The 15,745-nt window shown below is 40.8% G+C and overlaps 1 protein-coding gene across 2 annotated transcripts in view; it reads left to right on the forward strand.

Annotated features, from left to right (window-relative positions):
• LOC101863542 (cyclin-Y) overlaps nucleotides 1-14,514 on the forward strand; it is a 28,654-nt gene extending 14,140 nt beyond the window's left edge. For both annotated transcript variants that reach the window (XM_005108378.3, XM_035972411.1), the window contains exons 2-9: nucleotides 2,219-2,770; nucleotides 3,190-3,267; nucleotides 4,653-4,711; nucleotides 6,227-6,454; nucleotides 7,244-7,363; nucleotides 7,954-8,120; nucleotides 11,077-11,239; nucleotides 12,202-14,514. In XM_005108378.3, coding sequence (XP_005108435.1) covers nucleotides 2,587-2,770; nucleotides 3,190-3,267; nucleotides 4,653-4,711; nucleotides 6,227-6,454; nucleotides 7,244-7,363; nucleotides 7,954-8,120; nucleotides 11,077-11,239; nucleotides 12,202-12,321 — 1,119 coding nt within the window. In that variant the 5' untranslated portion in view covers nucleotides 2,219-2,586 and the 3' untranslated portion in view covers nucleotides 12,322-14,514. The remainder of the gene's footprint in view (nucleotides 1-2,218; nucleotides 2,771-3,189; nucleotides 3,268-4,652; nucleotides 4,712-6,226; nucleotides 6,455-7,243; nucleotides 7,364-7,953; nucleotides 8,121-11,076; nucleotides 11,240-12,201) is intronic.
• The last annotated feature ends 1,231 nt before the right edge of the window (nucleotides 14,515-15,745 follow it).

The following is a 15,745-nucleotide window of genomic DNA, read 5'->3' on the forward strand; positions in this document are numbered from 1 at the left end:
GGGGGGTGAGAAGGTCACCTTTACAAGCTAGACTCTATAACATCCATTTTTTCCTTTTTTTAATGTCTATTTAAGATAATCATCCACACCGTACATTCAGAAATTAGGAAAAACAGGTCTCGTCTCACAGCGGGTGAGAATAGCCAACCATGGCAAGTCTCACCGTATTTGAGAAAAGCCATTTCCTTTTTTTTTTTCTTTTTTTTACATGCCCTACTGTGTTTACTTGGGGTGCATTTGTTCGCTGTATGCTTACAGTTTAATAACAATAAAAATCATAAAATGGTATCTCTTCCCACCTTCTCACCCCCACTCCCTCCTTCCCTTTTCAACTCTTCCTCCCTTCCTCCTTAGCAAAGTAATATTTTTACTCTCAACATGAAGTGGCTTTGTGGGTGGTTGGCGGGTGCTCTGGTGTGGTTTGCTCCTTCTTTCCTATCAATCGTCTATCGTCCTTCCCCTCCTTCTTTTTTTATTTGTTACTCTCTTGTAACACCTCTAATCTTCGGCACTTATATGACCTTATTGTGTTGCAAGTGCCATAAAACGCTTACTAAAAAAAGTGGCTTTGTCTTGCAAATGAAATAAAAGAATATTCAATGACAATGCAGAGTGTGTTTTCGGACACGGGCAAGATCCTTCTGAAAAATAATTTTCCCTCTTTTGAAACATGTATGGCAGGTCGATTTACACCAAGAAACAAAACAATCACGATTGGTTATTATCATTCTGTAAGAAAAATAGAATGCAATTTTATGCAAACTGCAAAGATGCATTGGTCCAAATAGAAAGAGAAGCATGTCATTCTCAAAAAAGGAAAAGGCCCTCAATGTACGATACTCTTATAAAGGACACTGTGTCCGAATGTACTCAGGAGCTTTAACGGACACATATCTGAAAAGACGAAACTGGTAAATGATTATAATTACTTAATATAAAAACAATAACACTTTGAACGAACCCATTGTGACCCACACACCAGTGATTCTCACATACATTTGGAGTGCATTAAAAAAAGAGAGAGAGTCAGTGAGAGCAATTGCTTGGGTGTGCAAAGTAGGAAAAGGCAGGACATGCGACGGAGAACAACCCAGAAATGGACACACGGCATAGTTCATTCTTCCATCCGTAGCATGCAGGAAATCTAGGCCAAATGAATTTTCCATAGGCCATCTATATTCTCACACCCGATATTCTCACCCGCACTCCGGTGTGGGCATGAAGCGAGGACTCAATCCTGACCTCTCGCTGGCCAATTAAATCGCCTAGGCCCTAGGTGGCTTACGACATGTAAAAATTTATAATGGGTTGCCTGGTTTCAGAGGTTGCCCCCCAAAATGACAGTCAAAGTTTGGAGGCTTCTGTAGCTTGAGATTCCTTGGAATGAAAATTTACTTTTTTTGTGGCTTTAACTTAAATCGTTTTTCGTTTAAATCAGCACAGAAATGTTTTTAAATAAACATAAAAGATGTATCTAAAAAAAAAAAATCAATAAAAATTTGCTAAACCAGCGGCAAAATGCCAGTTTCTTCTAACTCAATATTTTGACGAGCGCCTGGTTTCACCACAATGTTGTCTCACAATTAGTTGAATTTTTTTGCTTTAAAGTGTTTTATAGGATATATTCCTGAGGTGGTGTTGGCATTGTCACGTTTGCCTTGTTCCCAATTACTTCTGTTTGCAGCTTTTTGTGTATTTTCTTTCTGAAAGTTTTAAAAAAGCCCAAAAATATGCTCATCATTCCTTTCATTATCATTTTTTACACAGCAGCTGATCTGGATAAATTATTATTGGCTTGTTACCTCTATTGAAAGTGCTACTAAGTTCGTATCATTTTAGACTAGTGCAAAGTGGGGAGGCCTGGATGTATGCATTAGTTGTTGGGGGGGGGGGGGGGGGGGGTTAAACTTTTTTTTAAAACCCATGAAATTGTAATCAGTTGGTTCTTTTTTAGTTCTTTGTCCCAAAATTTACTCAAAACTGTGCCGAAAAGATCATGTGAGTAATAGCAGCATTGGTTTATGTGGAATTTCCCAAAGTCACTTAGTTATTTAACTCTTGAGAGAAGTTCTCTTTCATTTGGTTTCAGATGGCTGGTGTGAGAAGATAGCCTATCTCTCTTGTGATTAGAAATACATCTCCAGTTACAGAAAAAGGCCTGAGATTCTTTTATCTCCCATCTTTTAGCTTACACTCATATTTATTTTTTTCCTTGCAGGTAATGGAAATCCAGATTTCTCCGAGCAGAGCTACTGTTGACTGCATGAAAGAATGAATCTCTTTACTACTTTGAAAATCCATTTTTGTCATGATATACCATCTGCTGGAACTATTTTGTATCCAAGCTGTCTTCATGTGACAAAATGAACCCCAAACATGCCATGGGTTTGGTAAAATTGTATTAAGCTGCAGAGATTGCAGACTGGTGTTGCAGAAATTGGTGCTTGGAACTTGAAAGTTGAAGTCATTCTTGTGTGTGTGTGTGTGTGGCTGCCAAAATTTGAAACCAGCCGAAGCGTGAAGGTGCTTTCTGCCCCAGCCGTTCCACAACCACCGGGATCCGCTACCTCATCAACAAACAGCATCATGGGAAATAAGAACTCATGCTGTGTGTACCACAGCCCCAAGAACCGGAGCAAGAAGCAGGGAGACGCCTACCTGTACCAGCAGCCCCACGCCCCGGTGGAGGAAGAGCAGCCACCGCTGGCCCACCCACAGAGCACCACCTCCCTGGCCGGTGTGCCGCACATCAGTGAGAGGGAACCAGAAGGTAAAGACCAGCCAGTGGGTGGTTGGTGGTTTGCTTCTTCTTTCCTATCAAATATCTATCGTCTTTATCTCCCCTCCTTTTTTTTGTGTTTGTTACTCTCTTATAACACCTCTAATCTTTGGCACCTATATATGACCTTTCAAACAATTTCAGAAAACCTGACATTCAAACTTACAGCTGATCTTTTATCTTTGTTAAAGTTAATTGGTAAGTGAGTGTTACTAAAAGATACTTTTGTTTTTCGTTATAAATGATTTTACGGTCTTAAATTATGTTAAACACAATACTGTACAAATGGAAAGGGATGAAGGATGGTATAATTGCCTTCTCAAGGCCTTTCTTTGTGACTTGTTTCCATGCCTTGGAAAAACATTTTAATAATCAAATATTTCCCCCCCCCCCCCCCCCCCCCCACACAGACAGTGATCATGACCCATCAAGCCACCCTGCAGCCAAGCCAATATTTTCTGCTAGATCTGAAAGTGAGATACAAAGAAGTGAGTGTTTTTGCTCTCTCCGTCTTCTTAATTCCTCTATATATACTTTTTTTTTTTGGTGAGTGTGAGACGCGATTATTTCACTATTTAATTTTGTAACATTACAGTGTTTATATAAGTAGGAGTTCAGTGTCAATGAAGTCCCCAAATTTTCAATTCCAGTACCTACTGATTCTCACAATAAAAGGAAAGGCCCTAGAAAACGTTGAATCCTTCTGTTATCTTGGGAGCATAATTGACAGAGAGGGAGGAACAGGTGCTGAAATAAAGTCCCGCATTGGAAAAGCACAGGCTGCTTTCATATCTTTGGATAGGATTTGGAAGACCAGAGAGATCTCACTTCGAACAAAGCTGAGGATTTTCAATTCAAACGTGAAGTCGGTCCTGTTGTATGGATGTGAGGCATGGAACGCATCGCAGACTTGTATAAAGAGGATCCAGGTTTTATTGAACAGGTGTCTAAGAAAGTTACTGAGGATCAGATGGACAGACAGGGTCACCAATGTGGAAGTGTTAAGGAAAACAAGACAGATCCCAGTCAGGGATGAGGTAGGAAGAAGGCGGTGGCGATGGATTGGACATACTCTCAGGAAGTCAGGCAGCTGCATAACAAAGAAAGTTTTGGATTGGAACCCACTGGGCAAGAGATCAAGGGGAAGACCTCGTGGAACTTGGAGAAGAATCACAGAAATCGATGTACAGAAAAGTGGGAAGACATGGAATAACATCAAGAGGCTAGCCCAGGGTAGAGAAAAGTGGGGAGTGTTTGTCCGTGGCCTATACCCTGGTGCAGGGTGAGAAAGGCAATGATGATGATGACCTACTGATTCAGCATTAGGACTGAAAAATGTTCTGGTTGTTAGTGCTAAGAGAAAATTTTCAACAAATTTTGTGTTACTGATGGGGGGTTCTCTCCCCTTGAAAACCAGTATTTGTCACGGTGTAAATAAGACCTTGTCACAACTCCCCAGTTGGTAAAAGGTCAATGCACTTCTACCCCACTTGGGTATGGCTGTTTTTTTCTCTCAATAAGCACCTTCCTTTCTGCCTGGCTCTTTTCTTTGGTGCCAGTCGATCAACGTTCCAGAAACATGCTTGGAAAAAAAACCTTTTTGTGTCATTTAGGATGTTATACCTGATCTATACCATACCCTTGCCGAATGTGAAAGAAATAGAGCAAAACATGAATTAAGTATCAGGCGTTGGCTGCTCAAAAATATCAGAAAGCAAGCAAAAGTAATGGTACTATTGGTATAAAGGAATAGGAGTATAGGTAGAGTACCTTTTCTGCAGTCTTTTACTTTTACTAATGCCAAAGTTCTTTGTTGATATTCTATGTATATTGACTGAATGAAATGACAAGCACTCACTCTTTCCTCCTCCAGATAATCGACTTCGACGAAGAAGCCAGATGATTTTGACTCCTGCAGGACACAAGCATTTTGTAAGGGATTTTTTTCTTCTCCTTTTTGTTTTGTCTCCAGTGTCTAAATTACGAAATTGCTGTTCCTTAACACTTTGAAACTGACTTTGCCATCATATTTTGGGGGAAATCCAAAGAAACTTGGTGGTAAACATCGCCAATCGGCGAGATGAGGCGGCAAAGTGTTAAACTGGCAAATAAAGTTTCTTCAGGGTTTTATTTTACATCAAACGTGAGGGTTATCGCAAGTACCTTCTGTCAAAGAGCACTTAGGCGGGCTGACCAAGAAAGCCACCTCCAGACTAAACCTTCTGAAACACCTTTCATCACTCAACTGGGGAGCTGACAAAGCAACCCTCCGACAACTTTATATATGTAAGATCTGTGATTGACTACTCCCTACTACTATAATCCATAGCCAGCCAAAGTACTTTGGAACAGCTTGACAGAGTACAGAACCAAGCACTCAGATTTGTTTCTGGCCCGATGAAGACCACACCTACAAGCGCCTGTGAAATCCGCTACAGCGTAGAACCTCTGGACCTCAGAAGAAAGAGTGCTACGCTAGAAACCTATAAAAGATTTGTGCGGGTAGGAGACACGAGCAAAAACAGGAAAATGGCAGATGAGTGTGAACCAAGAACACGCATCTAGAAGACCTCCTTCATGCGAGAAGCAACAAAAGTAATTGGGTAGTTTGACCCACCCTAGAACACAGACATCACCGACATCAACAGCGAACCTCATATTGGCAGGCACCAGAAGTCACAATAAGGACGAGACTTCTAGACCCTTCTTGTGACAAGACCACACCAGAAGAAGTCCTCAGAACTAGTGCCCTGGAGACAGTAGACTCGTATGATGAAACGAAAATACAAACTAACAACAACACCAACAAAGACAGCAACAATGGGGCTACTTTTGATTGGGGCCTCAGATGGGAACGGTTTGTTTTCTTTATCTTGGTCAGTCCTGCCTAAGACGGCCACCTGTCTTGTACGGCCACTTTTCTCCTCGACAGTGGGTGGCCGTCTTACACAGGTTTGACTGTACTTCGTCTTTGTCGTGTACTGGGGGGTTTTTTTTGTCTTCATGCACCCGTTCTTTTCTCTCTCTCTCCTCCTTTCCTTTGTTGTTATTTTCTAGTCGTAACACCTCTAATCTTTGGCACATTATATATGACCTTATTGTGTTGCAAGTGCTGTTAAACTCGTATGTGGGTGCTTGGAGGGTGCTCTGCTGTGGTTTGCTCCTTTTCCTATCAAACATCTATCGTCCTTATCTCTCCTTTTTTGTGTTTGTAACTCCCTTGTAACATCTCTAATATTCGGCACTTATATTACCCTATTGTGTTGCTAGTGCTGTAAAACTCTTACTAAAACTTCTCTTGTCTCTCCTCCTTTTCTTTGTTGTTATTCTCTAGTAGCAACACCTCTAATCTTTGGCACATATATGTCCTTATTGTGTTGCCTGTAAAACTCGAACTAAAAGTGTAAGAAAAACCAAAACTCTGATAACACCTCTTATCCTCTCTAGCTGGATGAGTACGGCCAGTTGCGCAAGTTCAGCTCGTGTTCCACCATCTACATGGACGACTCGACGGTATCCCAGCCCAACCTGAAGACCACCATCAAGGCCGTGGCTCTAGCCATTTTCTTCCACATCCGCAACCGAATCCCGATGGACGCACAGCACCAGCAGCAGCTGGCTGCACTCGAACCCAACATCTTGCAGATCTTTGACGAGAAAGCTCATCCCCTCTCTGTAAGTACAGGATCATTTTTAAAATCTTTTTTTATATATTTATTTATGTTTTATATTTGCCCTTTTGAATTCTTTTCAAAGGCATGCATGTCAAACAAATGGTGTTATTACATTGTAATCTCTTCAAACCAAAACACAATAAAGAACATGCTGCTGTAAGCTGACAAAACTCCTTTTTTTTTCTGCACAGCAGTTTTGAGAAAATGTGGTTTTTAGTCACTGTAACCATTTAAAATAAAGTGATTCCGAAATTTGAATTCTAATATATTTAAAAACTAGTCACAGTTTCACTTTATTTTTTTCTCACAAGTGGAGTGACTGATCAGGCTTTTGATTTAGCAAATGGAAAATTTTGGCACCAAATTGAAAAAAAGGAGTTTTTGTCAGCATGGTCCTTAATGATTTTGTGCTGAGACCAAGGTCTGGTCCTTGATGAGTTAACACCAACTCAAAAACCTCAAGGAAGGCAGTGTTGTGTTTGTCGTCTCATTTGACATTGAGTGTTGGAGGGTTGTTTGGGTGGGACCAAATTCACTCATCTCTCAACCACTTTTGTTTACCCTGTCCTTCTGTTCCCACAATCAAGTAGATCCATTACATCAGTGGTTAAAACTTTTGCCAGTGCAAATCAGCTTGATTGCTTGGGGGGGGGGGGGGGGGGGGGTTGGTAGCTTAATCCTAAGTATCACATTCTACCGATATGTCTGCAATAAATGCTTTCAGTAAACAGACAGAAACATGTTTCCATGATTATACTGAACAGTCGGGTTCTCATGTTGTCTGTTACAGAAGGAACCTGTACCGGAGGACTACCAAAAGAGGGAGCCAGAGCACAAGGTCATCTACCGATTTGTCCGCAACTTGTTCAACGCTGCTCAGCTGACTGCAGAATGTGCCATTGTTACACTGGTCAGTGGTGTGGTGAAACTTGTCTGTTGGCTATTGTCGGCTCTGTGCCTTCTGCAAAGATGTTTTGGGACAAAGGGAAATAAGGAGAGAGATGACTTATGCAGTTGTGAGCGCAGTAAAACCTTTCTAAAACACACAAGGAGAGAGGTGCCATGCGGTTCAGGTTTTGATTTGTAATCTCTATGAATACTGATTTAGGTGGATGTGTCTTTGCTGAACCGCTTGTATTTTTTTCTTTCCTGTATTTTATTTTTATAGGGTGGTATGCTAAGTGAATGTTACATGCTTGTAGACGAAAGTCTGTGGGTTGATGGGATTTGCCAATCATAATTTCTATGGAGATTTGCTTTGTAAAGATTGTTTACTCAAGCTTTTTCTGTTCTCTCTACATGACCTTTCTACTTTCCAGCAAGGTAATGAGCTTTCAATTTTATAATCTGTTTGTTGTCGCTTGTTGTTGTTTTTTTACCTTATTATGTTGCAAGTGCCGTAAAATACTTACTATATCTAAACTAAAAACTAAAACTTACCCTCTGCAAAAATATAATCTTTTCTTCTTTATTTTCATTCTTCTCCCTCACCCCTTGCAGGTGTACTTGGAGCGCCTGCTCACCTACTCTGAAATTGACATCAACCCGGGCAACTGGAAGCGTATGGTGCTGGGTGCCATCATCCTTGCCTCCAAGGTGTGGGAGGACCAGGCTGTCTGGAACGTCGACTTTTGTCAGATCCTCAAGGACATTCAGGTCGATGACATGTGAGTGCCCACATTAATAATAATTGAAAATAGATAGCATTTGTATAGCGCAAATCCCTGCTCAACAGCAAGCTCTATGCCCTTCACAATCTATACTATTACCCCAGCAGACCTGAAAGCATTCTGAAACAACCTCAACCTCCTGGGAGGCATACGGTGCAATCGGCCATTTATAGGCGCTAAAGCACTGATATACTGACAAGATATTTCGCTGTCTATGACTGGATACCCATTCTCACCTGAGTGAAGTGAGGAAAATTTGTGTAAAGTGCCTTTCCCAAGGACACAACGTGGGGCCTGCGGCTTGAACCCTCGAACCCGCGACCTCACAATTATGAGTCATGTAGCCTAACCACCAGGCCACCGATGCCACATTCAAGGGAGCTGCCTTGTCTGGCAAAAGTAGTTAGTGTATTTGTGTAGAGTTACACAGATTTAAGGTAGGTGGTTGGTGGATGCTTTGGTGTGGTTTGCTGCTTCTTTCCTTCATCCTGATGTTTCCTCCTTTTTTGTGTTTGTTACTCTCTCGTAACACATAATCTATTCTTCGGCACTTTTATACAGGGTCCCCACCAGGTCGGGAAATCGGGAAAAAGTCTGGAATTTTGAGATAGGTCGGGAAAAAGTCGGGAATTTTGTGATGGGTCGGGAAAGGATAGGGCCTGTGTAATATTAGTAGTACATGTAGATAGAAAAGGATGCTCAGGACAGGCTTCGCTGGAGTAATGCTGTTGATGGTCTGTGTCCACTTGGAGTTAAAAAGGGCAAGAGAAAGAGAGAGAGAATATTAGTAGTGTAGCTATCTAGACAGTATGGTTGATGAATCATGAAGAGGAAACGTAAATGAACCACTATGGCGGCAGGCGGAAGTGTATGTGTGACACCGGACGGAGGCTCGATCGGGAAGAATCAAGATCTGCTTTCGTTACCGCCCAGAAATTTTCCGGTACTAGTCTGATAGATAACGCAACATTTGTAATATGCTGGTTGTGCATTATGAACGCTGTGTCGCCTTGAAAATAAATCAATATTAAAAATGTGTTCTCTGCTGTCACTTGTGAAAAAAAAAAAGAAAAGAAAGTTCTACAAGCGTCTTGTCACGTTCGCCATCGTGACCGGTCAATGAACCTGTGAGTGTGTGTACCGGCGGTCTGAGCGCTGTGAAGTATAGGACCCCGGAATGGGGGGGGGGGGGGGGTTATTGTTGTTGTTGTTTTTTATAAGATACACTCAGGGAAGGGGATGAGGGGGGGGGGGGGGGGCTGAAGGCAACGCTAGAGGTCAAAAACTTAACTTTCAAGCAAATTTTGAGTATTTAGGATTTTGAAAACTAGCTTAGTACTGTATAAGAGCTCTCTGCAAAGCGCGCGTTGGTGCAGGCCTTGTGTGGAATTGGGATCCGTCATGCCTTGTTATTGAAATAAAGTGTTCGCGTTTCATTGGCTGGGGTGATTGTAATGTAGATCTATATCTTTAGCTTTCTGTTCAAGATTGGCAAATTTTCAGTGTCACTCCATCTTGCCCTCCCTCAGTAAAGAGTCAGTTCTTACACCTCACTGAATAGGTCTACTTGAGCCATTCAAGTTATTACACTAACATTACTATACCGGTACTTTGAGATTGAGCAATAGTTTTCGTCTTCACGTTTATTATATGAATTATGACTCCCAGACTGGTTATTGACAATTGATATTCTAGTTCTAGGTCTTTCCTCAGGCTCAAAACAGAATTCATTTTTTAAAAGGGCCTAAAGATCTTGTTTATTTAGGCTAATATGATGAGGAGAAAATACAAATAAGTAAGAAAGGACTGAAATACCAAAGTCACACAAGATCCCAGTGCTATACTGACATGTTGTTGACTGGATATATTGTACCTACATGTGTGTGTGTGTGTATTCACAAACTTATACATATATCATTTATATTATATTAGATATAAATGAAGCTCTGGCTGTCATTGTTATGTAACATGCCCCTGGAAAATGGATGAGGCCCCTCCCTTGGAAAATTGAGAAGCTGAGTTGGCAGTCTCCCAGCATTGTAATCATCTGTTGTTTGAAGACTGTATTACAAAATGTACATTTGCATTCAAAAACATTTTGACTTTTTATCATTGATAGATGGGCTTTTTGGGGGATCATTCTTGACGCGCAGCGGCCTGATTTTTCCCTTGAATTGGGGTCTTGAAAAAAAAATTCCTGGATTTGGTGGGGATCCTGTTTATATGACCTTATTGTTTTGCAAGTGCCGTAAAACTTTTACCAAAACTAAGCAGATTTAAGGTCAACAGAGTCATGAATTCATTAATTGCTTTGAAAAATGGATACATTGACAAGAAGAAACAGACCGTGACAGAGCATATCTCAACCTCATGCATGAGAGCAGATAAAGCTATTTTCGAAAACTGTTCTTCTCGTCCATTGCTTTTGATCACTAGAGTTCTGGTGGCTGTTACTTTTTCAATTCGCTGTGCAGCGGATGTTTACCTGTATTTTTGTGTCATTAGTGGAGAACTAGGACTGAAGTTGGCTTTAGCTGCACAGCGGGCTGAAGAAGTAATTTGTTTTAATAAGGTTTTTACGGCGCCCGCAACTGCGTAACGTTATATGAGTGCCAAGTGATTTATGCTAACAGAGAAATCCAAACGGGGCAGGCTTACTCTGCTCACCTCTCTAGCCTCAACAGCACAAAATCTGCTTCTACTATCCAGGCATCCCGGAAATGAAGGTTCACAAGAGAGTGACAATCATACAAAACAAGTAAAGGAAAAATGACGATAGTAAGGTTGAGGAAAGAAAAAGCAGCAATCCCCTCCATGTGGTTCTGCCACAGTATGAGCATGACATTGATAAATCAGCCCATTTAAAATTCTACTGTGTATAAGAACATGCTAACATACTTACCAAAAAAAAGAAGAACTAGCGTCACATTTCTTTTTCTTTCTGCCGTGTCAGGAACGAGCTGGAGCGTCAGGTGCTTGAGCTGCTACAGTTCAACATCAACGTACCATCGAGCGTATACGCCAAGTACTACTTTGACCTGCGGGCGCTGGCCGACGCACATGAAATTGTTTACACGCCTGATCCCTTGGACAAGGAGAGGGCTCTCAAACTAGAGGTGAGGAAAACAACCATCTGGGGGCGTTGCCCTCATTTACTCTTTTTTTTGTGTGTGTGTGTGTCTTCTTCTCCTCTGCTTGTTGTAGCGTTCTTCTGATATTCTTTTGGTCCAAGATGTCCAGTTCCTGTCAAATATCTGTTCTGCTGTGAAGGAAACATGTATCTCTTCTTCTTCTTGAGTTTTTATGCATAGTATGGTATTGGTTTTAACTCCTCTTTTTACATTGTAAAGTTAGTTCAGAGCAGTGAGAATTTTATACCTTTGTCTAAAAGGACCACAAAAAAAAAAGCAAATGTCTCATTGAAGGTTTGGACCTTGGTCGTCCATACTTTTTAAGATACCCACCGAGCTTACCATTTATCCTTGCATTTTGTGAACAATTTGATGGTGCCTACACTCATGTCGCTGCTTTTCATGAAGTGAGTAATATAACCAGCATATGGGATGCAACAATTGTTTGACGTTTGCCTGTCACTCAAAATGCTTGAGTTTGATTCCCAAGTGAAGAAGATATTTTATTGAGTATCTTTGGGGTTTTTTTCTCTTTGATTGTTTCCCACACAGTCTGGGGGCTCTCGTGTTCTAGAGGTTAAGGGGCTCGCCTCTGATTCTATAGGTCGTCGGTTCAAATCCAGTGTGGATTAACCCTTATCGTCAAGCTCAGTGTTCTTCGTCATGAAGCATCTATGTGATTTTTTTTTTTAATGCCACACATGTACAAAAAAATACAAATTATATGATTCAGATTTTTTTAATGCAATCATTTTGTGATATGTATATTTTGTCAGCTTTACTTCTTTTCATATTGAATTTTATTGCGAGTAATATATAATTTAGATTTTTATGTATACCTGCATGATTTTTTACAGTCCTGTACTGTACTGTCAAGAAAATTTCCCTCTGGGATAATAAAGTATCATCTTATCTAATCTTGTCTTAATTCAAAATTTTCTGTCCAGGCTATGTCCAGTGTGTGTGAGGACACACTTCGGCTATGGCACCGCAAGAATAGAAGACGCATTGCCTCCCTTGACGGCCACATGTGGTCTCGCCACCGGCCCCGCGCCATCTTGTCTTGACCTCAGCCTGGTCGTATAGCTCTGGATCACCACAGGGGCTGACTGGTTCTGCAGGTACCCACGTGTGAATGACCGTCTACATAGCCTGTGAACCACTGCCCTGCCTCCCTACCGTCTCCACTATTGTTTCAGACCTAAAGCTTTTTCCTCCACCCAGCCCCGCTTAATTCCCAAGATTTCATCGTCTTCAACTATGTTGTTCTCAAGACCCATCTCTTCCTATTGCCCCTCGCCCCCTCTCCCCGTACTAACAGAGGAGGCACTGTGCGTAGTTGCTTCTGTGTGTGCCAGTGAATATTCTACTCTCATCTCGTTGAGGTCGTCGCTCAAGAGCTTCGTGTTGGTTGTTCTCGCGAGTGACGTGATGGCTGTTGATGTTTTTGCTCCTACTGTTGAGTGTTTGTACAGCTCAAGTTTCTCCTGGACTTCCTGGCGTCGTATCATGATAATGACTGTGCAGTTGATGGGAATATGTTCTGTGCTGGCTCGGACTGGACACCTATTTCATGTGTATATCTTATTCAATGATACTTTTGCATGTGGCTAGATTAAATGGTAAGTGGTGCTGTCTGATTGGACAATATTTTGTCATGTGCATCTGATACAATGTATTGTGTTGTCTGATTGGAGGATACTCTCTATTTTGTCACAACTGGGCAATATTTTCAGTCGTCTGATTGGTCAATACTTTGATGAGTTGAGTCTGACTGGACAGTATTACCTTTTTATGTCTGATTGGACAAAAACTTTATGCTGTCTGATTGCACAACGATTTTTAATGTGTCTGAGAGGAGGAAATTTTCTGCTGTGTTTTGACCTTTGCTTGAAAGAAAATAATTTCATGTGTGCGGCTAGCTGCGACTGGATTCTGCTTGATCACTGCAGGCATGAGAGAGTTACCACTTTTGACGGGGTGTGATTATTTGCTTCTTTTTTGGGGGGGGATATTTTGGACAAGGAAAACATTTGGAAATTGGGAACAATGGCAACCATGGCGTGTTCAATTTCTGCTTAGATTACTTTGTGGTTTGGATTTTCTTTACTCGAAAAATATATTCTTTCGTCTTATAGAACTGTTTATTGAAGGTCTTGGAATGAATGCATCGAAGATACTTGAGTAAGCGAAAACACCTCAGAGTCCAGGAAATGTAATAGAACTCATCTGGTGTGGTGGAAGTCTTGCTTTGTACATTACAGTCAATTGGACTTGTTTCATGTTGATCACATTGTAGGCTGAACTTGTGCGCAAATGAAAGTGAAATGGGTTTTTTTTCCACACTTTGAAATTGTTTTCTTTTAATTAAGATAAACTGGCCTGTTGTATGATATGCTTCCAGGGTTACTATTACATTTTGTCATTGGTGTTTCGACTGTTGGGATGGTTTTTTAATTTGACGTGACTATGGGTTTCACTCTTTTAATTTTTTGTTTTAAACTATTTGGCTTTCTGATTTTGAACAACTGTTTCCTTGGTTATTGTTGGTTTATTTGGGGGGAAAATGTGGCATTACCACAAATTCTTTGTTATAAATCCTGTGGATATGTGAGCTCACAGAAGCTACTGATTTGATCTTTTAAAGTATTTTATTTCGAATATTTTGAACATTAGACTGCTCATACATTTTTTAATGGAGTAAGCCAAGCTGTAATGCGAAACTTGGCTCGAGTTCAAGAACTGCATCTGATTAAATGGTTTCACGTTGGCCTTGAACTCTGTCCTTCTGTGTTCAGAAATGGGACAAATAAGTCATCCAGGAATTAACTAATATATTGTAAACTTTTACACACGAGATCAGGCAAGCTTGGCTTTGCCTCGTAGCATCAAAACTGAAACACTTTGGGTTGCTTGGGTGAAGGGATGTTGTTCTTGTTCTAGAACCAGTAGCCTTTAGTCTTTACCCTTTCTGTCTTATAAATCGCGCCGAGATGGTGACCTCCGATTTTGCATTAGGCTGGATGGAGTAAGACAGGAATGTCAGAGACAGAAACTAATTCCAGATGTGTATGTGTGTGACTGTAGTACTACAATCTGTGTGCCTCAATCCACCTCCACCTCTGCCAAGTTGCCAAAATTTTTGCCAAAAGGGCAGAAGAGCCTTTGAAGTCAAAAGCTTTGTAACAATCTCTGTTTTACCTTTTTTTTTTTTTTTTTAAAGGGGTGGTTGGCGGGTGCTATAGTGTGGTTTGCTTCTTCTGTCCTATCAAACATCTATCGTCTTTACCCCCCCCCCCCCCCCTCCTTTTTTGTGTTTGTTACTTTTTGCAACACATCCTATCTTCGGCTCTCATATGACATTGTGTTGCAAGTGTCGTAAAACACTTACTAAGACTATACTGAAACTTCTTGGGGGGGAGGGGGGGGGGGGGTAAATATTTGATGGTCGCTGTGTTGAAGCAGCTCTACGCTTCTGCATGGCATGCAGGAGAACGGAGCTTGATTCCCAAGTGAAGAATTGTTATCGAGTGTATCTCTGTCTTTCTACTGGGTTTTTGCATCCTTGTAACCCATATTAGCCCAGATTGACCGTTTTATAAATGATCTAAATTGTGTCGATGGGGATGTAAAAATAACTGCATTTAAAGTAAAATTCAGCGACTTGCATCACGTCTGCTCAAACTCAAAGATTATGTTTTTGGATAACATCAAGCAGAGGAGTAAAAATTTTAAGCTTTTCATCTCAAAATAGGAGAGATCCTTACTTGGTTCTAAACCCCCGATAATTTTTCTTCTTTTTTTTTTGGTGGCCATCATAGTCTGTAACTAAGAATGTGGAGTTGCTGGAGTCATTGTTTTTTACGATGCTGTATGTGGTCTGATGAAGTCAGTTTTCTTCCAAATCATTCTGGCGTGTGTGCCTGCTTTTGTGTTGAATTGTCCTTTCAGTTTGGGAGAAAGGCCAATATAATTGCTGTTTTGTGATTTCATTTTACGGTGCAAAACTTTTGTTTGTCGCTTAAGGCTGGAGGAGATATAATGTTTAAATTTTGTGCGACTGATTATAGTCAGGTTAAAAGAGACAGATCTGTGTATACTAGTAACTGTTTTGTTAATTGCCCATGACATGGGGTAACAAGTGATATATTGCTATCCATTTTTGACCAGGGTCACATTCTTGTGAGCTTTAAACGTTTGTTAGTGTTGTTAAAAATGAACCAAATTCCCTCGGCTGAGATAGTTTGTGATTGAAATTTGTAACTGTTTTTGTGTAAAATGATTTTGAATTAAAGTACTCAAGAGTCCCTGGTATTTTTACTTTACTTGTTTTCTTTTGTATATGGAAAGGAATTGTTGAGGAACCTGTCATAAATGAAATTTGTTTATCTTTTTTCTATTTTATTTTTTAAATGGCTTTCCCTGATGGGAACTAAAGGCTATCACTGAATTGTTGAGGTGTTATGCATCACACTTTTTGTTTTGTCTTGA

The sequence above is a fragment of the Aplysia californica genome, unplaced genomic scaffold (genome assembly GCF_000002075.1).
Source record: "Aplysia californica isolate F4 #8 unplaced genomic scaffold, AplCal3.0 scaffold00684, whole genome shotgun sequence".
Classification (NCBI taxonomy): domain Eukaryota; kingdom Metazoa; phylum Mollusca; class Gastropoda; order Aplysiida; family Aplysiidae; genus Aplysia; species Aplysia californica.